The sequence below is a fragment of the Polistes canadensis genome, unplaced genomic scaffold (assembly GCF_001313835.1).
Source record: "Polistes canadensis isolate GaletaPanama2010 unplaced genomic scaffold, ASM131383v1 scaffold_91, whole genome shotgun sequence".
In the NCBI taxonomy this organism is placed as follows: domain Eukaryota; kingdom Metazoa; phylum Arthropoda; class Insecta; order Hymenoptera; family Vespidae; genus Polistes; species Polistes canadensis.
This window is the reverse complement of record NW_014569638.1, coordinates 345,980-370,826: the sequence shown is the minus strand read 5'-3', so window position 1 is coordinate 370,826 and position 24,847 is coordinate 345,980. Positions and strand designations below refer to the sequence as shown.

Below are 24,847 nucleotides of genomic sequence, written 5' to 3'. Positions count from 1 at the left end.
TGTCAAAAGTTTCTATGTTCGTTTCAGTTGGTAAGAAAATTAGTTCTCAGCAATGCAAGTACTGTGCAATAATGGACGAAGATCGTGGAGCCCGCTTGTACGTGCCGTCAGATCGTTGATTAGAATAAATTTATTCGATCAACATATCTATTAACCGTGAGCCCTTCTGTATTTTGATTGTTGTTTTATTGGTATTCGCGTGTGACTTTAGTGACAATTGCTTTATAGTGAAAATTTTGGCGCGCCACTTTTCGTCGGTTTAACGGAACTTGAAGAATAAATCTAAATAATATAAACCGACGCGATATGAAGATTGATTGAATAAGGGGATCATTGTAGAATAAGGATCTGTCAATTGTTATTAGCGTTAGCTCGTAGCAGGATGATTGTGCAATGTGAAAAGTATGTACATGGCCAAGCCATTGGCGTTTGGTAAGCGGGCGCAGAATACGCACTAGAATACGTACTAGAATACGCGAGACCAGTGCCGTAAACATCGTGCGAGTAAATACGCGCTCTGCGTCCTCCCTGTGTATACGTGTTAACGTTACGCACAATTTCCCGATCTTCGGAGTTTTCCATTACGACGTAACCTTATTCTTTTCGACATTTTAAGTGTTCCTTTAGTTAATAATCATTAAGTGAAATAATCCAAATACTAAATCCATCTGAAATCACGTAGTAAGGGAGGTTAGAGTCTTGAAGAGGTACGGGTTGGTGGTTATCTAGACGGTCTTAAGTATATCGAAAGCGCTAACTTTCTGTCCCTCTATGCGAAGAAATTTTCCAATTTTTCATCGAAAGATAAGAAAGTGATAAGAAATTTAGAGGACTAAATAAAAGAAAAAGAAAAGAGAAGGAAAAGAGATAATTTAGTTTGTCTTTCTCTCAGAATCTAACATTAAAAAAAGGAAGATAAGAGGATTTTGGTAGCATCGGGGGAGGTTTGGTTGGTTCTGGGGGAAACAGTGTGTATAGTCGCGCGGCATGAGAAAATGATGTGATCGACGGTCATAATGGCGGCACCCATGTTAAAGTGGAAGCGAATCACAAATCCGGCCGGGCCTCAGCCAAGACCCAGACACGGACATAGGGCGGTAGCCATTAAGGATCTTATGGTTGTTTTTGGTGGTGGAAACGAGGGTATAGTAGACGAACTTCATGTGTATAATACAGGTGAGTCAATTTCGCGCTATTCTGCGTCCTTGCGCGCCTGATCCTAACGATTCCCGCGATCCAAGATGGCGGCATTCGTTGACAAGACGGTCACCGGCCGGAACCGATTGGGATCAAACAAATCTCTGCCTTGCCAATTCTTGACGCTTCCTTCGATTAATTAATTTGAAAATTTTCTCTAAACCAGTATTCTTCCTTTTTTCTTTCATCCTATTTTGCGATAGTTTCATTGCTAGCTTCTACTCCTAATGTCATTTTTCGTGTTTATACGCGCGGGAGCAGCCATTGCTATCTCTTCACCCCACCACGCAACGCAATGCAACGAAATGAAACGCAACGCTGCGCCGAGCTGTTTCCCATCATTCCGTGTTCATGCTCCGTCTTTCTTTCTATTATGCTACCTATCCCTCTCTCCTCCTCTAGTTTTCATTTTTATATTCCGACTCTTATATTTCGAACGTAAGCAATATCACCGTTGCCGCTGCCGCTTGGTGATGCGCGAGTTTACCAACATTTTTGTCTTTCTCTTTTACTTATTAAAATTATATCAATGAATATTTTCTCTTATCTAGCTATATTTAATGTTATATGACCAAAATGTAATTAAATGGAATAACATTCTTTTTTTACAGCTACTAATCAATGGTTTGTACCAACAACCAAAGGAGATATTCCACCTGGTTGCGCAGCCTATGGATTCGTGGTTGATGGCACACGTATATTAGTTTTTGGTGGAATGGTAGAATATGGAAAATACTCTAATGAACTCTATGAGCTTCAAGCAAGTAGATGGGAATGGAAAAGATTAAAACCTAAACCACCCAAACATGATCCTCCACCTTGTCCACGGTTGGGCCATAGTTTTACCCTTATTGGGAATAGAGTCTTCTTATTCGGAGGTTTGGCCAATGATAGCGAAGATCCAAAAAATAATATACCAAGATATTTAAATGACCTCTATACGTTGGAATTGCTTTCAAATGGAAATACAACATGGGATGTTCCACTAACCCATTGCCATGCACCTCCGCCTCGGGAGTCGCACACAGGTGTTGCTTATACAGACCGTACTACAGGTAAATCTTGCTTGGTTATTTATGGTGGTATGAGCGGCTGTCGTTTGGGTGACCTATGGTTTCTCGACGTCGATTCCATGACATGGAACAAGCCGGTAGTTCATGGACCTACCCCACTACCGCGTTCTCTTCATACTGCCACTTTGATCGGACATAGAATGTATATTTTTGGTGGATGGGTACCCCTTGTTGTGGATGACGTAAAAGTAGCAACACACGAAAAAGAGTGGAAATGTACAAGTACATTAGCATGTTTAAATTTAGGTGAGTTAACGTTTGATTATTATTCGTCTTTCTTTCCTCTTTTACAAATATAAACAATATTAAAATATGTTTATTTTTTTCTTTTTATTAGAAACATTAACTTGGGAACAACTGACAGTGGATTCTCTCGAAGAAAATGTACCACGTGCGCGTGCTGGACATTGTGCTGTTGGTGTGCACAGTAGATTATATGTTTGGTCCGGACGCGATGGTTATCGTAAAGCATGGAACAACCAGGTTAGGGTTAGTTATTATTTTGAAAACATTATCTGAAGAAATGGTTTTTTATTGACAGTATTTTGAAACTTATTGGCAGGTATGCTGTAAAGATCTTTGGTATCTCGAAGTGAACAAACCAATAGCACCTACTCGCGTTCAACTTGTCAGGGCTTCTACTCAAACATTGGAAGTCAATTGGAATCCTACGCCTTCTGCACAATATTATATTTTACAAATTCAAAAATATGATATGCCTCCTACTTCAACCGGAACATTTCCAACTGTCAGCGCTCCTACTAGTACGCCGATTACAACATCAGCAGTGGCAACGCCTGCAACCATACCTGTAACAACTCCTCCCATTACGACTGTTGCATCTCTTCCATCGACTCCAACTTGTGCAAGATCATCGGTACCTCAAACTCCGATAAGAGCCCAATCAACCGTACAAAGTCCTGCCCAAAAGGTACCACAAGTTACGCCAAAAGTAACGAATCCTATGACTCCAAGAGTGGCTGGAAATCTTATAAGAATTCGATCACCTATGGCAACTTCGGCAAGTACAACTACTGAACAAACTACTCCCATCACAACTGTAACTGGTCAAACGCCGACTGCTATGTCAGGAATTGCAGCTTTGGCTGCAGCTGCTGCTGCTACTCCAAAAATAAGTATGAATAATGTACCCGTAATACCGCAAACCACCGCTAATACTATTAGAATGAAGAATGTCCAACCGGGTCAGCAAATACGTTTCGCTGCGCCCGGAGCAACGGTACTGCGTACTGCATCTCCACAACAGAGTAAACAAATAATACTTCAGAAACCAGGTCAAAATATATCTGGTCAGCCCCAAATCGTACATCTTCTTAAAACTGGTCAAGGTATGGTAGCCACAGTGCCTAAAGTAAGTCTCATCCCTGGGAAAACTGTTCAAGCGACTGGAGCAAAGCCGCTTAATCAAGGACCTACAATACTGAGACTGGTTAATCCTAATACCGTCGCAGGATCTAAAATATTAACGACTATGAAAACATCTAGTATTGTAGCTATGAGTAAAGGACAAAATATAAGCGGAAAACAAACAATAATGATTACTAAACCTGGTGGTAATGGTGGCTTGGTTGGAAGAACAAATCAAATTATTGTTGTTACCACGGGATCTAGCTTAAGAGCTGTACAAGCTGTGACTACCTCCCAAGCTGGTACTGGTCAGACTGGTAGTTTAACCACTCCTGTTAACGTTTTACCTCTATCCGCTACAAATCATGTAACCAATCAACAAGGAGTCAAAATGATTGTGGTATCTTCTGGAGCAATGGGTGGAGCTACAGCTGGAAAGCCAATAACCATTACAGTTCCAGGGCAGGGTGGTGTACCAAAGACAGTAACTATTGCAACTAAAGGAAATCCTCAAGCAATATTCAATCCTGGGAAAAGTCAAATAGTTACGATGCCACAGATTCAAAAAGCGTCTGTAAGTATATCTTACATTTTATTTTCTGTATGTACATGTACATATTTATTTACCAATCGTTCTAATTTGTTCTCGTATGTATATGTATATATATATATATATATATATATATATATATTTTAGGAGACTATGGCAGTTTCTGGAAAGCCTGTAACACTGCAAATGTCAGGAGGTATAGGTGCTAAAACTGTTACTTTAATGCCCACGAGTAGTTCAATAGTTACTACATCCAGTGCATCCGAAACAATAGACGCCAGTAAAATGCTTTTTGTTCCACCGCAAAAGCAACCATCAGCTTCATTGGGTAAGTATTTAATTAAAAATATTCTATACGAGTCTAGTAATCATTATCGTTGCTTTGATGAAACAGCTCTATTGATGTATTATTGAAAATTGTAGCATCCACTTCGGATGGTCCAGCTACCACAGACGCAGCTTTAGCTGCTCTCGCGGCAGAAGCAGGTTTAATAGATCCTGTTCAAGAACCATCCGGTGGTCTGTCTTTCATGGTAACCACGGATGATGTTACAGAAGGCGATGGAAAAACAGAAGATAGTTGTAATGGTAACGAGGCAACAACAGCAGCAGCTTTAGTTTCTCAAATGACCACTGGTGAATCTATGCAAGTCGATGGAGAAGGAAATTTTATAATTCCACAAGTCGATGGTCCATCTGATATTGTTTTATCCGAAGATGAAAATAATAAAGCCGATTTAGAGGAAGAACCGACACCCGAAAATCAGGATGAACAACCAATTGAGGATTCTCAAGACATGGAACAAAATGTTGGTTCTGGTGTTACAGAAAATGTTTCTATGGAAGTTTCCCCTGTCAAGGAAACTGAAGTTAAAACAGAAACACCCTGCGGAACTTCTACTTCTGCAATCGTTGATGAAGAACCCATAGATTCGAAAGAAAATATAATCGATGTCAAAATGGAATCTATAGAAAGTACTAAAGAGTCGGATCTACCTAATGAAAATGAAACTCAAATGAGCGCAGCAGCGGAAGAAATGCAAATAAAGAGTGAAATATTTACTGAACAACAATCAGTTAGAGAAATTACACCGGAAGAAAGTATAACTGGGACATTAGTAGATTCGGTAGAAATCAAAAGCGAGCAACAAGATACAGGCAATGAATTAAAAAGTATTTCTTTTGATTCATATTCATCTGAGGAAAAGCCTTTAACGTCCGATCACATATCACCTGATGACAATGTTTTACATCAATCACATATCTCTACAGACGAAAACCAAGAAATGGACAATGTTAAAAACATTAAGAAGGAATCAGAAGAAGGAGAGCTTTTGAAGAAGAACTCTCCAATAGATAATACACCAGACGAAGACGAACCTATGTTAACGGATAATTCTTTACAAGAGACGGATGTAAATGTTCCTGTTGCAACTCCTGCTATCCCGACAGAATTACAAATGAAGTTAGAAGAAGAAGAGGAAGAAGAAGAAGAAGACGAAGAGGAAGAAGAAGAAGAAGAAGAATCGGATGAATCTATGGAACAAGATAAAATTCCTGACGTATCAGTATCAAGCATCAATGGTATAGCTTCAGTACTGAAAGAATCGGATGTTTCTCAGAAGTCAATGACGACAGTAAAAGTGGAAAATAAAGAAGAAAATGTTACAAAAAGGGATAACTTGAAGCAAGATAAAGTACATAATAACAGATCGGAAAGTGGAGATGATTCGACGGCATTAACTACTTTGGCTACTGCTGCTTTGGGATCGGCGGAACCACCTGTCAAAATTAAAAATGAACAAGTTAGCTTGTGTTTTTACTTAATAATATATATATAATATTATTTATTTATTATAAATATGAAGCTTTTAATGTTAATTTACTTATTTATAGAATGAAGAAGAAAAGAAAGAAGCCAAATGGTATGACGTAGGAGTTATAAAAGGAACAGCTTTTACAGTACAGCATTATTATCTTCCTGGAGATGAGCCGCTAGATGTAACGCAACCGTTGACGATGGATGTTTTTAAAGGAAGAACAAAGATACCTCTCGAACCTGGAACTGCCTATAAATTCCGAATTGCAGCTGTGAATAGCTGTGGACAAAGTGCCTGGAGCGAGGTCAATTTGATACATTTTTGATTAATTATTAATGAAGATTTATATCATTGATTAATTTACCTGGCCTTACTACGTAATATTTACTTATTATTGTTATAGGTATCAGCATTCAAAACGTGTCTTCCAGGATTTCCAGGTGCTCCAAGCGCTATTAAAATTTCTAAATCTACAGAGGGTGCTCAAATATCTTGGGAACCACCACCTAGTAACGTGGGACCTATATTAGAATATTCTGTCTATCTAGCAGTTAAAACTGCTAATCCACCATCAATTAATGAAGGAGAACAAAAAACGGTCGTGTCAACACCAAATCAATTAGCTTTTATTAGAGTATATTGTGGTTCAAACAATTCCTGTTCTGTGACTAATAGTTCTCTAAGTACTGCTCATATGGATGTAACTACAAAACCGGCCATAATCTTTAGAATAGCAGCAAGAAATGATAAAGGATACGGACCAGCAACACAAGTTAGGTGGTTGCAAGGTTGGTTAAATATATTTATTTATTAATTTCATTTGATAAAATCTTATTAGATAATTATAATGAATGCCTTCGTATTAACTTGATTATAATTAGATAACTAAAGAGATGTTATTTCATTAGCAGATCCAACTAACGCCGTAAAAAGCAATCCACAGGTCAAACGACCTGGCTCGGATATACGTTCGCAAGTAAGTTCCCCGCAAAAAAAAGTGAAATCAGACACACCAGGCGATAATTTTTCGTGAGCCTGTCGTATTTGACTTTTTATAACTCAAACGAAATGCTATTCATTATTTCATTTCCGCTGACATACACACGCCTAACGATGATAATGAAACAGTGTATTGTTTGAGCGAACAACGTGATATATGTATGCGAGTAAATACAAAAATTAAATCTGCGATAAGAGGTAATGGAAAAAACGGAAGGAAAGAAAGAAATAAAATAAGAAAAAGAAGAAGAAGATATGTCCATAAGTAAAATGATCGACGTATACAAACATAAGAATTTAAAAAGTATTTTAAATGTTCTATATAAATACAAGGTCTTTCTGTACCACGATTTTCACTCACCGTTATCCTCCTATTCTTTCGCCAAGTAAGCGAAAATATTCTGTAAAGACAGTATGAATACCATTAATAAATGACAAGAGGTAATTATTTTGAAGTTAAACAAGTTTTTCCATGTTTATAGTATTTCTATAAATGGTAAGACATATACAGGATATTCACACTTGCATCAAAAATCCAACACATTTTTTAGCTATTCCAAATTACTGTTACGTTAATAACATCACACACACACACACACAGTATATCATTTTAATTTATTCTTAAATTATAATTATCTTTTTTTAAATTAAATATTTATTAATCATTTTAAAGTTTTAACAAAACAAAGAAAGAGAAAAATGCAAAATTTTGGAGTTATAAAAAAGGCCCGATGCAAGTGTAAAAAAAGAAAAGAAGACAAAAATTTTGAGATTATAACAGAAACACAATTCACATAAAGTATCGGTGCTATACATTTTCTTGGATACTTTTATTACTGCCAAATAATAAAAGAAAAGAATAGATCATTCAGAATGAAAATGCAACACGTACTGAATCATCTCTCTCTTTCTCTCTCTCTCTCTCTCTCTCTCTCTCTCTCTCTCTGTCTGTCTGTCTCTCTCTCTCTCTCTCTCTCTCTCTCTCTCTCTTTCTTTCTTTCTTTCTCTCTTTCTCTCTTTCTCTCTTTCTCTCTTTCTTTCTCTTTCTCTTTCTCCTACTCAAGAACGTCTAATTGTACATTACTTTTGATTTATTAGTCTCCTAGAACATTGAGAGACAAATATATTTTGTAAAAATAGAAAATAAAGAAAGGAAATGTGTGTAATATCCACGTATGTCTTAAGAACTCGATTTAAAGATACTAATATTTTAGTAAACAGACAGTTTAAAAAAGTTACGGATATTGACCATAAGGAAAAAGAATATTTGTTTTTATTATAATATATTATAATATTAGTATTATTAATATATAGGAACAATCTGTTATAGACGAAATTGGATATAGTTATGGAAGCACGTACATAATAATTGAAAAATATTAAAATTTAATATCCCTAACTCTTTTCTCTTGTGCATAATAATATAATACATTTTAATCAAAATATTCAATACAAGCTTTTTTACCAGGAAAAAAAACCGGAAAAATTGAAATAATTAAATACCTAAAATATATTATGCTTCTTCTAGTTTTTTCTGGGTGGCTTTTCTTTGGGGCTATGTTAAAACTTTACGATAATAATTTAAACGCGCACATTTTATGTTGAATTACGAATATGTTTTGCGTTATCACCCATCTCTAAGTAAAAAAAGAATAATAATCCACTAATAGATCATTGGGAGAACTCAAACGTATAAATCTCATTAGTGGAATTATTACATATAGATGGATTATTTCAATTATACATGTTAAAAATAAAAAAATTAGTTTTTAGTATAATTTTGCATTATCTGAACGTACATATTTTACTTTTAGTTTGTATTTCAAAGAAATGTTTATTGGATTAACAAAAATGACGACAAACAAAATTACCGGTAAAATCTTGTGTATTATATACTTGATATTATTATATATACGTATATATATATATATATAAAAAGTTAAATAATGTTGTTTTTAAATCGTCAAACGTGTATTCCAATTTTGTGTTTTGAATTACTTCACGTAAATGATACAAATTTGCGAGCAACTTATTAATACATTATTAATAAGTTTATTAATTAATTCTCGTATCGTTTTGTTTTGTAAATTCTATATGCAGAAGATGATGCTAGTTTTTAAAAACTATTAGCAAATATAAAATATTTTCATAAATATATGTATCATAGAGCATTTTGATTCTCTCTCTCTCTCTCTCTCTCTCTCTCTCTCTCTCTCTTTCTCTCTCACTCTCTCTTTCTGCTGTCTGTCTGTCTGTGTAAATCATCTCGCTGCATTTACATTAATAACAATATGCTCTCCAATATATTGTAAGATCTGTTAATAAATGTAGATCAATTTCATAAAAAGAAACTAGATTTCATTTGATTATGGTATTGTATGTAATTACAGAATGTACTTATACTATTGTATATACCATAACATATTAGAAGAATAATTGTAACGAACTTTATGGTACTTTATTTGATGTATTTAAATGAACATGTACCAATAATCTTATATCGGAAGAATCATAAGGTACAAAGCACTTAAAAATTGGATAAAACATATAGCACATTGCGTTCTTTGATCCAGCGAGGATATCCGCGTGTGTATATGATTTATTTTCAATCATTGCTTGTTTTTAAATCTACAATATTTACTATTCATAGGTGTAGTTGTTTCTTTGCATGGAAAAAATGTTGATTTCATTTAACATAAATAAGCTTGAAATAAGAAAGAAAATGTAAATTAGTATTAATATTGTAGATAAGATTGGATGAATAGCGGAGTAAACAAATTCATCCATGTTGATAATATATCAGAATTCTTTCGTGTTGCCTTTCCATGGATAAGCATCCAGCCTTTTCTTGGCAGTAATGAAAGCAAGTTATCGATGTATTTTACAAGTTTAATTGACCTTTCAAATGCACTAGATTTTGTTATAAGATAACAAATGGTGATAGGAAACCAGCTCTACTTCCTTATAATAATTTTATTCATAAAGCGGATGTAACATGTTGGTAGAAATTATAGAATAATAACCGACAACGATTTTATTAGAAAAAGAAAAAGGACAAAAAAATTTCTACATAATCGTATAGCGAGCGTTTAGAAAGAAACCATACTCTTTGATAAGATAAGTAAATTTAAAATAAATTAACAATATATTGAATATTTATGAGATGCAAGCAAATAAACTATGTTATAGGAGAGATTCCTGATTGGCTGTAAATAATATAATGCTGCTACATGCTATAATGAAAATTCAGAAGAAAAAGGTAAAGAATTAGTAAAGAAATATTTAAATGTATTATTGCTAAATGAATGGATATTGCTAGACGTTGTGCCGCATACAACTTGCAATGAAATAGCGCATATTTATACCTATTTTTCCACACATATGAAACTTCAAGTAGATTTTTCGGCGTCTTTCATATTTCAAATTTTTGAGAATGACTAGAAAAGTACAGACATCTTATGTATTTAATAAGATCACAAGATATTAAAAGACTTCTTACAGGTATATTTGGAACACCCAAAAAAGGAAGTTAAAGGTTCGTCTTATCGGTATACTTATTATTTATGATACTGTTTTATAATAAGATAAATACCAAGTAACAAAAGTAATTAATAAAGCAGTTGTGGGAATACTATTAAGGAAAATGGATAGTTTCCAAATGTTTCTTATAATAAATGAAGAGTACATACTTTTCCATAGACAATTATCTTCTACATATTTCTATGCATTAATGAAAAATGAATAACAAATCTGAAGATTTAAAAAGAAACTAATTGTAAGTAATTTATTAAAATGCTATTTTAAACGGTCAGCAAAATGAAAATTCTTTCAATTAGGTAGAAATTTTCTAAAAAGGAAAATAAATATTCGTGAATTTTTTCTATTGCTGGATTCGAAGAAATTTCTTGCAAGCTATTGTATATATGTCTTGTGAACCGTGTTAGATTTTACAAATTTTTAACAGCATTTTTTAAATCCGTGTGCCTAATCGCAGACCCGATCTATGAAATAAAACAAAATCTTTGATCGCTTAATAGTTCTCTAAAGAAAAGAATTTACGTTGATAAAAAAAAGTTGTATATAAAATGTATGTTATACGAGAAAAGAAAAGGATTTTAATTTTATATTATTTTTAATTTTCTCTCTCTCTGTAATCGTTTTAAATAATTATTAGGACAGAATTTCATTGAAAGTAAGTTACTATTAAATTTGTGTATATACAACTCTAGATTTAAAAGAAAAAAAAAAGGAGAAAGAAAAAATCTAGAAATGATTTAGATAATTAGAACTAATTTAGATAAGGGAATAAATGTTGGGCCAATGGCAATACCATCGAAACTAATATGTTATTAAATTTTCAAAATGATCATTCGTCTAAACATATAATGAATTTACAATTTGATTAAACAACATACAAGCCACCTTCGACTCATTCTATTCAATAATAAATAATCTATGATGGTAGAAAGTTAAGTTAAGACAAAATATATTATGTATAATGAAGGTAAAAATAAAGTAAATGTGACTTTCGTATTTACATATGTACATACATATATGCATGCATACATATTACATATAAATAATTTCCCTTTTACATTGATACCAAATAATTATCTTCTAAAAAAATAAATTTGTTTTTTATATTATATATCAAATAACAATAATAATAATAAATTCGTATGTTGGGTTTATATGCGCGCGCGTTATTTTAATAATGCGAATGATACATAACTATTAGTTGCTAGAAAATATTTGAATTTTCGTAACTAATCTATCATTGACATTGAAATGTGTTGCATATAAAAAAAATACAAAGTATACTTAGCATACTTTTGAATAAATGTTCACAGTCGTTTATCAGTTTGTTAATCGAGTGAGTGTTAATGATTGATAAGCGTGAAAATGTTTGTATGCACATTAATAAAAGATAGCACAAATGGTAACCACACACGAATATATAGACATTAGTATTTACTAAACGTTCGTGTCATTAATTAAGAGAGAAAGAGAGTGAAGTAACTATTATATATTTTTTCTTTATATTGTAGACATGTATACGTGTCGGTGACAAAACTAACAATTAATATTATAAGCAATAAGAAGGAAACACGTATGAAGAAATATTATTTCTAAGATGTTTCGATCGCAAATGTCATAAAAATGTCGTTGTTGATTTAAAGGTTAGAGTGTACGAGCATTCATATATTTATGTATATACCGGGAGGTATTAATTAAATAGAAATTTCTCTACAAGTATATTTACAAAAGATTATCTACAAGTATTGAGATTGACTAGAGATTGATTTTATTTTCTTTGTTTTATGAGATTATTAATATTAAAGCTTGTTAGGTTTCAAGTATAATGGGTATCGATAGCATGAGGGTCGGTGGAGGCAGATGTTCACCTCTTTTAGTTGGAGGACTTTTAATAGCGTGTTTAATGCTTATTTGCAACTGGTGGACTTTGTCGTCTGAAAATTTTGATTTAGTCCACCAAATCGATGAATTAAGCGAGCAACTTAAAATAAGGTAGTGTATATTACATGTATACAGAAAATATATTTTTTATAATAATTCATATTACATTGCACAAATATTGTATCAAAGAGTTTCTTAACAGTAATTCAAATATATGAATATATATATGTATCATTACTAATTTAAATAAAATTGTCTCTTTTATAGCGCAGAAGAAAACGATCAATGCATAACATTACGCAGTAAATTAGAGCAAAGATATAAACACATAGAAGATGAAGTAGCTTATTTGCACGTATCTTTAGAAAAACAAAATGAGTTTAACAAAAAGCAGAAAAAAGAATTTGAAAATTCTATAGCAATATGTAAAAGTGAATTGGACTCAAATAAAATGGATGTAAAAAGAAAAGAAAATGAAAAACTTCAAGAAGAATTGGACAAAGTTCGTTGCTACTTTTTTTATATGAAATATATTATTTGTGTGTAATAGGTATTAAATTATTAATAATATAACTTTTATAGGTCAAAGATGAAATGGAAAAATTCAAACTTGCCTATAATGCCCCGATTGATAGTATTAGATCTGATCCTACGTTAACACGTAAGTTGTTATTTCCATAAAACATAGTATTTTACTTAATATTTTTAATTTCAATAATATATTTATACATTAAATTATGTATTTACACACACACATATATATATATGCATAATTTAATACATAAATTATATGAACATTTTTTCTATTATTTTTCTCAATTTATTCATTTATTACGTTTTAATCCTATTTATATTTGTTATTGAATATACTTAAAACTAAATTATTAATGCAATGCTTTATATATATTTAGAAATAGTAATTAGAATATTAGAAAGTTAAAATAGGTATTCTTATTTGTTCAAGACGAATCAAGTTAAATCATTTGTAAAAAGTAAAAAAGTATCGCCTTTTACTTGTATTTGTTGACTTACGCTAGTATCATAAAATATTATCAGACTCTGCTGATTTAGCTACAAGAAAGGTCATTGATGGTAGTCAGTTACGTCTTGTTCGGGACTCTGCTATAAGAATATCTGTAGCTGGTCAGCGTGGTTTGAAGTACCATCAAATTCCAATTCTACCATCAGATCCACCCGGTGCAGTGCGCTTAGCTCCTCGTCTTTCAGTAACAATGTTAAAAGGTAGTGGTACTTTCCTCAAAATTCCGGGAAAGAAAGAAACTGCCATGAAAATTCACTAGCTCAATTTTTTTATTTACTTTTTTTTATAGAAAAAAGCACATATATTACATATCAATCAATAATTTTTTCTTATTCCTATAATTTTCCATAAAGAGATGATTTACAAAATTAATCACAAATCTTAATATATTGGGTTGGCAAGAAAGTAATTGCGGATTTTTTCCATAAAATAAAAGTGGTTTTTTTCTTACTTGGAATGAACTTTAATCTATGATGTATTTTCCATTTTGTTCGATGACCTTTTGCCATCTCTCTGACAACTTGAAAATTTCACGCTCGTAGAAAATCTGATCTTTTTCGGCCAAAAACTGAAGTAAGTGCGATTTTACAGCGTCATCATTATTAAAAGTTTTACACTGGAGGGAGTTGGCCACAGATCGAAATAAGTGGTAATCCGATGGTGCAAGATCAGGGCTCTATGGTGGGTGTAACATCAATTCCCAACTAATATCCATCAATTTTTTCCGAGTGGCCAAAGACGTGTGCGGCCTAGCATTGTCCTGGTGGAAAATGAMACCTTTACGATTGACCAATTCTGGTCGCTTTTCCTTGACTGCTGCATTCAATTTGTCCAGTTGCCGACAGTAGACCTCCGAATTAATGGTTTGGTTCCTTGGAAGCAGCTCAAAATACACCAGACCTTTCCAATCCCACCAAATTGACAGAAAAATCTTCTTTTTTTGGATATTTGCCTTTGAGGTGGTTTGCGATGACTCATTAGACGTGCACCGCGATCGTTTTCGATTGACATTGTTGTATACAATCCACTTTTCGTCTCCAGTAATGATTCGTTTTAAAAACGGATCGAATTCATTGCGTTTAAGTAATAAATCGCAAACGTTGATACGCTGTGTCAGATGGATTTCTTTCAAATCGTGCGGAACCCAAATATCCAGCTTCTTAACGAGCYCAACACGTTTTAAATGATTCTCAATGGTTGTATGTGAAACATTTAGCTTCTCTGCTATCTCCCGTGTAGTTACGTGACGATCCGCTTCAATGATTGTTTTGATTTCATCCTCATTCAGCTTAACTRGTCGACCTGAACGTTGGTTATCTTTAAGAGAAAAATCTCCAGAACGGAATTTTTCAAACCAATTTTGGCATTRSCTTTCWTTAAGGGCTTCATCMCCATACACATCACGTATCTTTTTTGCGGCTTGCCTTGCGTTCTTTCCTTTACGGAAATAATAAAGCAAGATATTGCGAAAATGTTCATTTTTGCACTCCATATTAATATTCAAATAAAGAAAGAACATTAAGATAATATCTGCACAATGATTTCATAACGTTAAGTAAGGATTACAAATAACATATATAATAAAAAGAAAATCATAACATTAACGAGTATTATAAAAATGGGAGTGAGACATCTATAATCAAAATCAGCAATTACTTTCTTGCCAACCCAATATAATTGAAAATCTCCTAGATTTTCAATCGAAAAAATATATATGGGGCATTCCACGTCAAATCGATCACTTTTGACACCGACCACTTTCGATTTGGCTGAAACTTTTTTATCATTTTCTACCCCATTGAAAACCTCTCTGAGAATCTTTTCAAATAACCGTAACTTTGTCAAGAATTGACTTCTAGGGACGTTTTTTTTAAATTTTTGTTTTTAAATGTACTTTTTGGAAAAAAATATAAAAAAAATATTTGAAGTTAAATTCTTTAAGATATTTCGGTTTTTGTGAAAAAAACCTCATATTTTTCAAATTCTGGTATTTTTTATTATTTTTTATGCTTTCCTTTTAAACTTTAGTTCATTCTAAACTTAATTCCAAACTTCGCCTGATGGGCCAAAATTTTTTTCTATTTTTTTTCCTAATTAAAAATGTTTTTGTATTTTTTCGTAATTTAATTTCTTATAAAAAAACACCATATGAAACCATAACGGTGAAGTTTTTCCCAATTGAAAACTACAATAAAGCTGCAGAAGATCTAGTTTACTGATTTAAAAAACAAAAACCATTGCAGGAACTCAGCAGTTTCATAGTATTATATCAAGCAATGATGGGTGTTTGTAAGGAATAATTCTAATTCAGAACAATATACTATTTGTAAATTATTTAAGCGACCAAGGAAATCTAAATAAATTGTTAATTATATTCACTTAAATAATTGACCAATGGTGCATTGCAATCTTTTTGAAATTATAATTTTCAATAGTATATAATTAGACTAAGGTCATTAAATAGATTTAAAAATATTTATATATATTTATTTAGGTTTATTTTAGTATAAAAGCAAAATTAAATTACGAAAAAATACAAAAACATTTTTAATTAGAAAAAAAAAATTGAAAAAAATTTTGACCCATCAGGCGAAGTTCGGAATTAAGTTCAGAATGAACTAAAGTTTAAAAGGAAAGCATAAAAAAAAATAAAAAAATACCAGAATTTGAAAAATTTGAGGTTTTTTTCACAAAAACCGAAATATCTTAAGGAATTTGACTTCAAATATTTTTTTAATATTTTTTTCCAAAAAGTACATTTAGAAACAAAAATTTAGAAAAGAACGTCCCTAGAAGTCAATTCCTGACAAAGTTACGGTTATTTGAAAAGATTCTCAGAGAGGTTTTCAATGGGGTAGAAAATGATAAAAAAGTTTCAGCCAAATCAAAAGTGGTCGGTGTCAAAAGTGATCGATTTGACGTGGAATGCTCCATATGCATTTGCTGTTAAAATATGATGAATTTTAAATAATGATTAATACTTATATAATATCAGTTTAAATTTCATTTAGATTTTATAAATTTTTGTATGCTTGTTGTTATTATACGTATGTAACAAATGAACAAATGGAATATACATCATTTTTTCAAGGAAAATTAATATATAAGTTTTGTAATATAATTTTTCAGCTAAAAGAAATTCACTGCTGGAAAGTAGCACAATTGAAGAAATGAGAAATGACAAAACAGAGAAAATTGGTAATAGAAAATTTTAATCTATATATATATATATATATNTATATATATTATATACGTTATTAGACAAATATATATTTCTAAGCAAATGTTTATCTTCATTCAGATATAAGTAATGAAGAAAACGAGGCAGCAAAAACTATTTCGTATGTAGAAAAGAGAAACAATCAATTGACGCATTAAATATCTCTGTGATATATTATATACTTATTTACTGAAGTCTTGTCAATTAAAGCATAGGAAATAATGATGATGTATAATATTTAAGAAAATAATAACAGATTCATTTTGAAAATAATGTTCGAAGCTTCTAATATTTGGTCTTAATTATGTTACATAACAATGCTAAGTATTATTCTACTTATCCATTTGAAAAATATAATACAATTATATTTGTTTCAATGTAAAATTGTAGAATATAAAGATTAAGTATAAGTACAATGTATTTTTCTTTTAACATCCATTTTCCTATATATTTATGAGGAAATATAATTATCTAGAAATAACAAGGATTTATTAGGGAGAGATAAGATAAATGAATAATTTAATAATATTTAAATATGGTAATACATAGAATAATATAAACTGTGTGACGTACAAGTGTCATGTTATAAATAATATGATATGTACTGAAAGTAATTACCAACAGCATCGATATTTTTTTAAATCTTTTGTTACAAATAATTTTCATACTTTTGTTACATTATTTTCTTTTTTGTTTGAACTATATAACAAATGAACTAATAACTTACATTTCAATTCACATTTAAGGACATTACGACGATTGAAATATAATTATATTTCATATGATGAGTTGTGCGTATATAAAACGCATTATAAGGACGATTTTATTAAAATATACACATTGTACATAAATAATATTTAAGCTGCACGATTTAACGCTATGGATTGATATCCACATAACAAAATGCAGAATATTTTTGACTAGGATAGTATCAACTAACGACTAGATATTTATTCTGTCAACTTTTTCTTTTTTCTTATGTGATAACTTGGGTATAAAAATGTCTTTAATGTTAAAGACATATTAAAATATTCGTACGTACCACAAGTCAACTAATAAATAAAAAAATAAAGGAATAGCCTACAACTATTACATATTTACATATGATGGTCTTTGGATTGCTAAATGTTATATATACTCTAATGTCAATATGTCCCGATTGTCCCTTCCAAAAGTCCTTATTTTTTGTGCGACTTTTATATCTAAATAAATATTATTAAACTGCAAATTTTATACACAATTCTGACCGTTACATAATACCTAAAGTAACTTCTGTTAAATTTAGTATAAAAAATTATTATCAGTATTTATATTGCCTTTTCACGTATAAAGCTTTTTTTAAAGGAAGATAAATAGGAATTTTACTAGCTTAGAATTTTTCACAAGTCAAACGATACGTTAAATATTTATTCTATAAAATGTTCATTTAACGTTTTATGTTCATGCGTATATATATACATTAATTGGTTTCCCCATTTAGCGATATACCAATAATATTTATCTCTTTGGATCTTTACGTCTGCAGTATTGTTTTATAAACGAATACATAAGAGCTTGTATATTTATCAACAGCCTTAGAGATGAGTAATATTTACGAAAAATGTGCTAGACGTACGAAATAATGTCATGTAGAATGTATTGCTATAATACCTGTAAGTTTGAATTTAAAGTTGTTAATTCTTCTTTTGCTAAATTCTATGTTAAACTTTATCGCTCTATAGGACATGCTACAAAGTTTGTACCGACGTAAGATAAATCTAATATAGAAACATGCCACCTCAATGTATGCTTTCTTGTTTCAAAATGACAATGACCTATGACTTAGGTTTGAGAATAAGGCAGTGTGATGTTAGTAAATAATTAATTTCTAGGAAAGTACTCTAAAAATATAAAAATCATGACAATTTTTCTCTTCGTTGTAATTTAGCCCAAAAGTAATTGCTTCTCCTTCTATATTTTTAGCTAATGTAAAATATCTACTAAATTCCTTCAAAATGGGTTATTATTATGGAAAATAGTGATGATGATGATGTCTTCGTTTCCTTCTGTATATAAAAGCAAAAATTGAACGAAGACGCCACCAACGACTATGTTTGCGAACCGAATTATGTGATCTTTCTTTTGAGCGTATCTGTCGAACTAACGAATAAAAAGAATCGTCTATAAACTGTCGAAGTGCAGCAGATGTTTCATAAAATGGGCAGCCTAATTGTTCTGCAAGCGCTTTACCTTCTTCCATTGATACCTATGAGGAATGTTGCATTGAAAACTTAACGTTTAGATGATACATTACGTGTGCTATACTTTACCTCTCGTTGATGTTCCAAATCAAATTTATTACCAACCAGTACAAGTGGAATATGCTCATTAGGCCGTACACGTGATATTGATTTACGATATTCTAAAGCTTCTTGAAAACTATGTCTATCTGTTACAGAATAACATATCATAAATCCTTCGCCACACCTCATATACTGATCACGCATTGCTGTAAATTCTACCTGCATTCAAGATCACATACAATATACAAATATGTTATATCAAATTACTGAATGGACAATGAACAAATACCAGACCTGCCCAGCGGTATCTAAAATATCCAAAAGTGCTGCTTCTCCGTCTATTACTGCTTGTTGTTGGTATGAATCCTCTGTTAAAAGAAATACACGTTAAATAGGAAAATATATAATGCAAACCAAATGACATCTTACCTATAGTTGGGTCATGACATTCGAGAAAACTATGACTTACAAATTGCAAAGTTACAGCTGAAAAAGAATTTATATTAATGAACGTATTCTGTGTGTGTATATTTGTTATATATATATACATGTACATATAAATGTATATATTACACACATTTGCCTAAATAAGAGTATTTTTATTCCAAGCCGATTTTCAATAGAAAAATAAATACCTGATTTTCCAACACCACCATCACCCAAGACAACTATCTTGTAAACTCTAAGCCCACTCCTTGTAGTAGGCTGTGACCCTACCGACATGTTGCCCTTGGCGTTTATTGCTGCATTTTTTTCTTGTAAAATGTCAAGTGACATCATAAAAAATTTGTGCGAGTTGAAAATGTAGCCTTTTTCTTGGATCTATATTTACCATTGAATATTTTCAATATGACCGCAACATATTTATTTGATTGAACAATAATTTATTTTTGTACAGATAACCCAACTCCATTTTATTCAAACAAATGAGATTCATGTTTAATCTCCTCTGCAAAATGTTACATCGCAATACTTTCTTTTAGGCTGTCTCGAAGTTTAACACATTGATCATTTAAAGAAATGATTTAAACGAATCATTTAAATGTACCCTTTATTAAAGTTAGACACGGCATGGCTTAAACGCACGTCCCTGACAGAACATTCACGATGATCCACGACCATCCACGAGACAACTCGGAGCAACCATATATTGACACATATTAAAATACATGTATTTAATGCAGTGGCGACATCTTCGTTTATTTTCCCTCAAAACCTCCCTTTTTCCTTATAGTCGAAAGTACAATACACTCTTATGTATTTCTATACTCGTTTATTTGTCATATATATATACACGTGCTTTATATTACAATACAATGAATTATTTAAGTTTTAAAGGAAATATCACTTGGACAATTTTATTAATAACGCTACGAATTACAAATTGAGGCGATACACAGGAAACATGTCAGTTCTATATACAGTTACGACCTCCTGTATTGTTTCTATACTTGCCGAGTATGATATAACTAATTATTTCATTTTAGAAATCTTTTCAATAAGGATCATCGTCAATCGGTTTCTTTTGCGGATATTGCTTATAATACCATTCCACGTATTCTTTTTTACGTTGTTCACGACGTGCAAAGTATTTAGGATACATAGCTTTTTCTATTGGATGCCATTTATCTAGTAAACTATCAGGGACTAAGGCATCTCGATTATACGCAACACCTCCTGGAGCATCCGGATATATGAATGGTTGGGGATGTTGTCTTTTAAATAATTCCTCTTCTCCTTCATGTAACAGATGCTTCGCTAATCTTAAATCTGCGATACGTGCATTTTTATCAAAGCGTTGTCGAAGTTTTACAGCCTGATATCTAATAGAAAAAAGAAAATAAACGTTCGTCATTTTATACTGTTGTAATACATACGATATAACTTGTATGTAATATATATAATATGACAAATGTTAAATAATTGATTATTCATTATAATACCTGAATTCCAATCGATCATAATAATATGCCTTAAGACATGTCAAAGCTCGTTTGTATAAGCTACAAACTTTCTGAGAATGACTTACAATTCCGGTTGGTAATTGTGCCATATTTTATAATTTCTCAATTGAACTTTTTCTTCAATTATAAGATTACATGATCAGGATGAACTATACTTGTATCATCTTTAACCTACAAATTCAAGAATATTTCTTGTTATATTTGGAATGATGTATGTAGCGACATTCGGTGGATTTTTCTCAAAGTTTCGCATAATGGCAGTATATTTAAATTGTCCCTTTGTGTCTGCATTTGTAATGTATTAAACATATCATTTTGTTTGTTAAATATTCGCGTCTTTAAACATTAATCAGAATAAAATAAGTTTTAAATTAGTTTAAATTTATCGATACTCGTATTCGATATAACATATAAGGGTATATGATTGATATAAAAAGTTGCATGCGATTGGTTGACTTATCAATAGGTCGATTTATTGGTTAATGAGAGGTGTTTATTTTTCTCTTTTTATACATAAAATCTTTTTCTCTTTGAAAAATAATTAAGATTAATGGATTATGTATTTACAATATTAAAACGAATAAATAATAGATTAATCTATATTATTGAGAAATAAGAATTATAAATTCAAATGGATTTGAAATTAAAACGTTACTTGTCGTTACTTCCGGTTAGAAACTGCGACGGAACTAGAGTAAACGTTAAGCGATGGCGTCGCCCAAACGATATTGTCGTATGCAGTTGTCGTTTCATTAACGGACCCTTTACATTTCTAGCTTCTATAGAAAAATTTCTGTGGATTTGAGGTGCTTAACAAACTGTTCACGACCGATTCTTACCGAGCGACTATACGCTCAAGCGTACGATACGTTGCTTTAATTTGCAATCCCATCAAAGCTGTATATGATAAAGATGATGCGCTTTACTATCCAAATTTTCATTTTTGTCGCATTATGTGGATAAGAATGAAAGATTGCGCGAAAAATCTGTTCAAAATGATAGATTTTATATTTGAATGAAATGTGAAATAACATAGAGTCAGCTGGTTGTTTCATATATACTTTTTTATAATGCAATTTCAAATACATTTTTTGCAATTATTTTTCATGTCTTTTTTTTTTTTTTTTTTTTTTTTTTTTTTTTTTCTATTTTTAGGTAATAAAAGAAGTAATCGTACACTTAACGGGAAGATACACGATGATGCCAACAATGCCACCAGATTCTCATAAAATTTCTTTAAAAATAATAGAAGCTATTAAACAACATCCTGTTCTCTATAGTTCAGAAGTTAAGGGATCTTCTATTAAGCTTCAAGAATTTAAACAAAAAGTTTGGAAACGTATTTCGGATGAGCTTGGTCTCGATCGTAAGATTATATTATATTATGTACATTATACATTAAAATAGACATTATTTTTTCATGAGACCCTGTTGATAATAAAGTTATTTAAACGTGATATATGTATTTGTGTGTTATGACAGCAAGCTGGGTAAGATTAAGGTGGAAAAATCTACGGGATACCTATTGTCGCATCTTAAAGTACAAAAATAAGACTGAGAAAGGTGTGAGAAGAAAGAAATGGATTTTTGAAGATCATTTAAGTTTCTTAAAATTTCCGTAAGTAGTTTGTGTAAATATAATTGATATCAATTATTAATATGTACACACATAATATTTTGAATGTAATTGAGTATATACATATTTAATTAGATATGAACCAGATTATCAACCTCAAACTATAGAATTGTCGGAAGAATATATACAAGACATAAATGCAGGTGGAATAAGTTCAGAAGGTCTATTGGAACAATTGGAAGATCGCAATGATGAAGATTATGATGAATATATGGAGGTACTCGAAGAGACTATGGCGGATCCAGTTTTAGTGGATACCAATCCTTTGGAAATGTTAAATGCCAATGATCAACAATTAGAAGGTATTAAAAAAATAGAAAGGGAACAGATGCAACTACACAGTCAAGACGTGGATACTTATATTCAACAAATACAATCAAAATATAGAAAGATAAGACCCAAGAAGTCAAAGGCGGAAAATCCGTCTAGTACAGAGGTGCCTAACACTTATAGTATTTTAAAGACTACTTCCAAAAATAAAAATGTGGTCTCTATTGATAACAATACTATAACCAGCCCTATTTTCGTAACCAGTTCAACTACTATGACTACATCTACCAAGCCTATCAAAGAATTAAATAATATTCAAGAAGACGGAGAAAGGAATTCAGAACAAGTTTATTTAGCTCCGGAAGAGAAAAGCAGTATAGAACTGTTTTTCGACAGTATGGCACAAACCGTCAAGAGATTACCGCCAAAAGCTCAAGCCGATATTAAATTGAACATTTGTAAAATTGTTACAGAGGCAGAGGTACGCTTTTCTGGACAAAATATAGCACAAAGTACCCAACAATTTATAACGCCGCCAGGCATGATTCCAAAACTGGTATTGATTCCTTGCGATATGATAGACCATCAGAACAATAAAGGTTGACAATTTATAAGTTGTAAATATCATCATCGGGGCAAAAATATTATCGTTGAAAATGTTTATTTCATTTCATACATGTAACATCATAATTTGTTTCCTTGTTCAAATACTTCTTATTAAAAGCACATTGCGCATAAACTGAGTAGGATAATATTTGTATGATTTTTGTAAAAATTTATGATTGCTTTTATCAAGATTATTTTTTCTTGCGTTATTTTTGTTAAACTAGTATAATATGAAAGAAGAAGAAGTAGAAAAATATATAAAATACTTTATATTTTTAATCATATCGTATATTTATATTGTTGTCTTTCTTTTAGTATTTTAACTTCTATTAATTTCTTTTTTAATAATTAAATCTAATGATACGGATACAAAATTATACAAATTATACAATTTAAGAAATGAAAATAATCCTAATTGTACATAATAAGGAATCTGTAAATATTAAAAAATACATTTATCCATTATATATTAAGGAATTTTTAATAAAAAGAGCAAATTAAATTTGTATATATAGAATAATGTTTAGTAGATAACCAATATATAGCGACGAAATTTACACATTATTTATTAAACTAGAAACTTTATTGCCATAAAATTATAAAAAAAAATAACAATATTAAATATATTAATAATATCCTTATATTTATCATGTCAGATAATTATTTGCTATTTCTTTTATTTATTTATATATTTTCGTTACGAAAAATGACTGTATATACTTATACGTGTATATATACGTATATATGGGTATTTCTCGACTGTACCATGAGAAGATTTCCGTTTTATAGGAAATAAGAAAGTGTGTACAGACAATAGGAAAACCGATCGTGTGTCCCACTTTGGATCCTTGCGAGAAAAGCTTGGATTACACATCGTGGGTCGAAGTAGTTCTTAATGGAAGCTCGACCTCCAGCATAGGTATCGCATAGTTCGTGCAGACCTAATTGGATAGAAATGTAACGAAACCGTTTTGCGTTCTTTGTGGGATACAGGACTAATTTGATTACTTTCGTGTCAGCTATTCACACCCACTTGTCATTCTTTTATGCATTAACTGCCATTCTTAATAAATCTATTGGCAAAATTGATCATTTTCTTCATATCTGTATTATTAATAACAATTAATAACAATTTTAGCGGTAGATTGCTATTCTTTTATATATGTATATATGTATAGCCTTGGGATCAAGTATACATGTTTTTTATCAGCACGAAAGTTTAAAAGTAAAAGGCCACTATTATCGATAAAAATACATTCTCAATGTTAGTTTTTACATAGGTGATAGTATCATTCACAAATGACCATGTTTTATTTAAACTGTTGTATTGCTTAAAAGAACTATTTTAGTTAGGTCATTTTTTAGTTGGAATATTTTTGTACTTCCTGTTTTTTCTTTTAAA

General features: G+C 31.2%; 5 protein-coding genes and 1 long non-coding RNA gene across 16 annotated transcripts; 4 read left to right on the top strand and 2 right to left on the bottom strand.

Moving 5' to 3' along the window:
* Positions 1–44: 44 nt before the first annotated feature.
* On the top strand, positions 45–7,455 carry LOC106787076 (host cell factor). Of its 2 annotated transcripts, none has more exons than XM_014749114.1 (9): positions 45–1,176; positions 1,809–2,516; positions 2,608–2,753; positions 2,833–4,212; positions 4,336–4,516; positions 4,612–5,993; positions 6,085–6,312; positions 6,412–6,796; positions 6,920–7,455. In XM_014749114.1, the coding sequence occupies exons 1-9, from the start codon at positions 1,017–1,019 to the stop codon at positions 7,039–7,041; spliced, it is 4,692 nt and encodes a 1,563-aa protein (XP_014604600.1). In that variant the 5' UTR covers positions 45–1,016; the 3' UTR covers positions 7,042–7,455. The 2 variants fall into 2 exon arrangements, with proteins under 2 accessions (XP_014604600.1, XP_014604599.1); XM_014749113.1 differs by having other exon boundaries at positions 46–1,176; positions 6,917–7,455.
* A 1,736-nt stretch (positions 7,456–9,191) lies between these two features.
* On the top strand, positions 9,192–11,540 carry LOC106787075. Its single transcript, XR_001381737.1, has 2 exons — positions 9,192–10,266; positions 10,509–11,540. It is a non-coding gene; the product is annotated as an uncharacterized LOC106787075 (long non-coding RNA).
* Positions 11,541–11,709: 169 nt separating this feature from the next.
* LOC106787070 lies at positions 11,710–17,097 on the top strand. 7 transcript variants are annotated; one of them, XM_014749100.1, is made up of 8 exons: positions 11,710–11,946; positions 12,056–12,187; positions 12,358–12,536; positions 12,693–12,927; positions 13,008–13,086; positions 13,482–13,667; positions 16,597–16,665; positions 16,769–17,005. In XM_014749100.1, the coding sequence occupies exons 3-8, from the start codon at positions 12,370–12,372 to the stop codon at positions 16,843–16,845; spliced, it is 813 nt and encodes a 270-aa protein (XP_014604586.1). In that variant the 5' UTR covers positions 11,710–11,946; positions 12,056–12,187; positions 12,358–12,369; the 3' UTR covers positions 16,846–17,005. The 7 variants fall into 7 exon arrangements, with proteins under 7 accessions (XP_014604586.1, XP_014604589.1, XP_014604588.1 ...); XM_014749103.1 differs by having other exon boundaries at positions 11,759–11,880; positions 12,056–12,286; XM_014749102.1 differs by having other exon boundaries at positions 11,760–11,880.
* An 81-nt stretch (positions 17,098–17,178) lies between these two features.
* Positions 17,179–20,139, bottom strand: LOC106787071 (ras-like protein rasD). Of its 2 annotated transcripts, XM_014749109.1 has the most exons (6): positions 19,802–20,139; positions 19,605–19,724; positions 19,399–19,455; positions 19,264–19,337; positions 18,997–19,188; positions 17,179–18,932 (listed from the first exon to the last, which is right to left on the bottom strand). In XM_014749109.1, the coding sequence occupies exons 2-6, from the start codon at positions 19,690–19,692 to the stop codon at positions 18,693–18,695; spliced, it is 651 nt and encodes a 216-aa protein (XP_014604595.1). In that variant the 5' UTR covers positions 19,693–19,724; positions 19,802–20,139; the 3' UTR covers positions 17,179–18,692. The 2 variants fall into 2 exon arrangements, with proteins under 2 accessions (XP_014604595.1, XP_014604594.1); XM_014749108.1 differs by having other exon boundaries at positions 19,605–20,139.
* A 154-nt stretch (positions 20,140–20,293) lies between these two features.
* Positions 20,294–21,178, bottom strand: LOC106787072 (NADH dehydrogenase [ubiquinone] 1 beta subcomplex subunit 9). The gene is made up of 2 exons (XM_014749110.1): positions 20,913–21,178; positions 20,294–20,792 (listed from the first exon to the last, which is right to left on the bottom strand). Exons 1-2 carry the CDS (start codon positions 21,020–21,022, stop codon positions 20,465–20,467), a joined length of 438 nt encoding a protein of 145 aa, XP_014604596.1. The 5' UTR covers positions 21,023–21,178; the 3' UTR covers positions 20,294–20,464.
* A 422-nt stretch (positions 21,179–21,600) lies between these two features.
* Positions 21,601–23,950, top strand: LOC106787069. 3 transcript variants are annotated; one of them, XM_014749099.1, is made up of 4 exons: positions 21,601–21,793; positions 22,089–22,299; positions 22,416–22,551; positions 22,645–23,950. In XM_014749099.1, the coding sequence occupies exons 2-4, from the start codon at positions 22,131–22,133 to the stop codon at positions 23,441–23,443; spliced, it is 1,104 nt and encodes a 367-aa protein (XP_014604585.1). In that variant the 5' UTR covers positions 21,601–21,793; positions 22,089–22,130; the 3' UTR covers positions 23,444–23,950. The 3 variants fall into 3 exon arrangements, with proteins under 3 accessions (XP_014604585.1, XP_014604584.1, XP_014604582.1); XM_014749098.1 differs by having other exon boundaries at positions 21,601–21,978; XM_014749096.1 differs by having other exon boundaries at positions 21,602–21,739.
* The last annotated feature ends 897 nt before the right edge of the window (positions 23,951–24,847 follow it).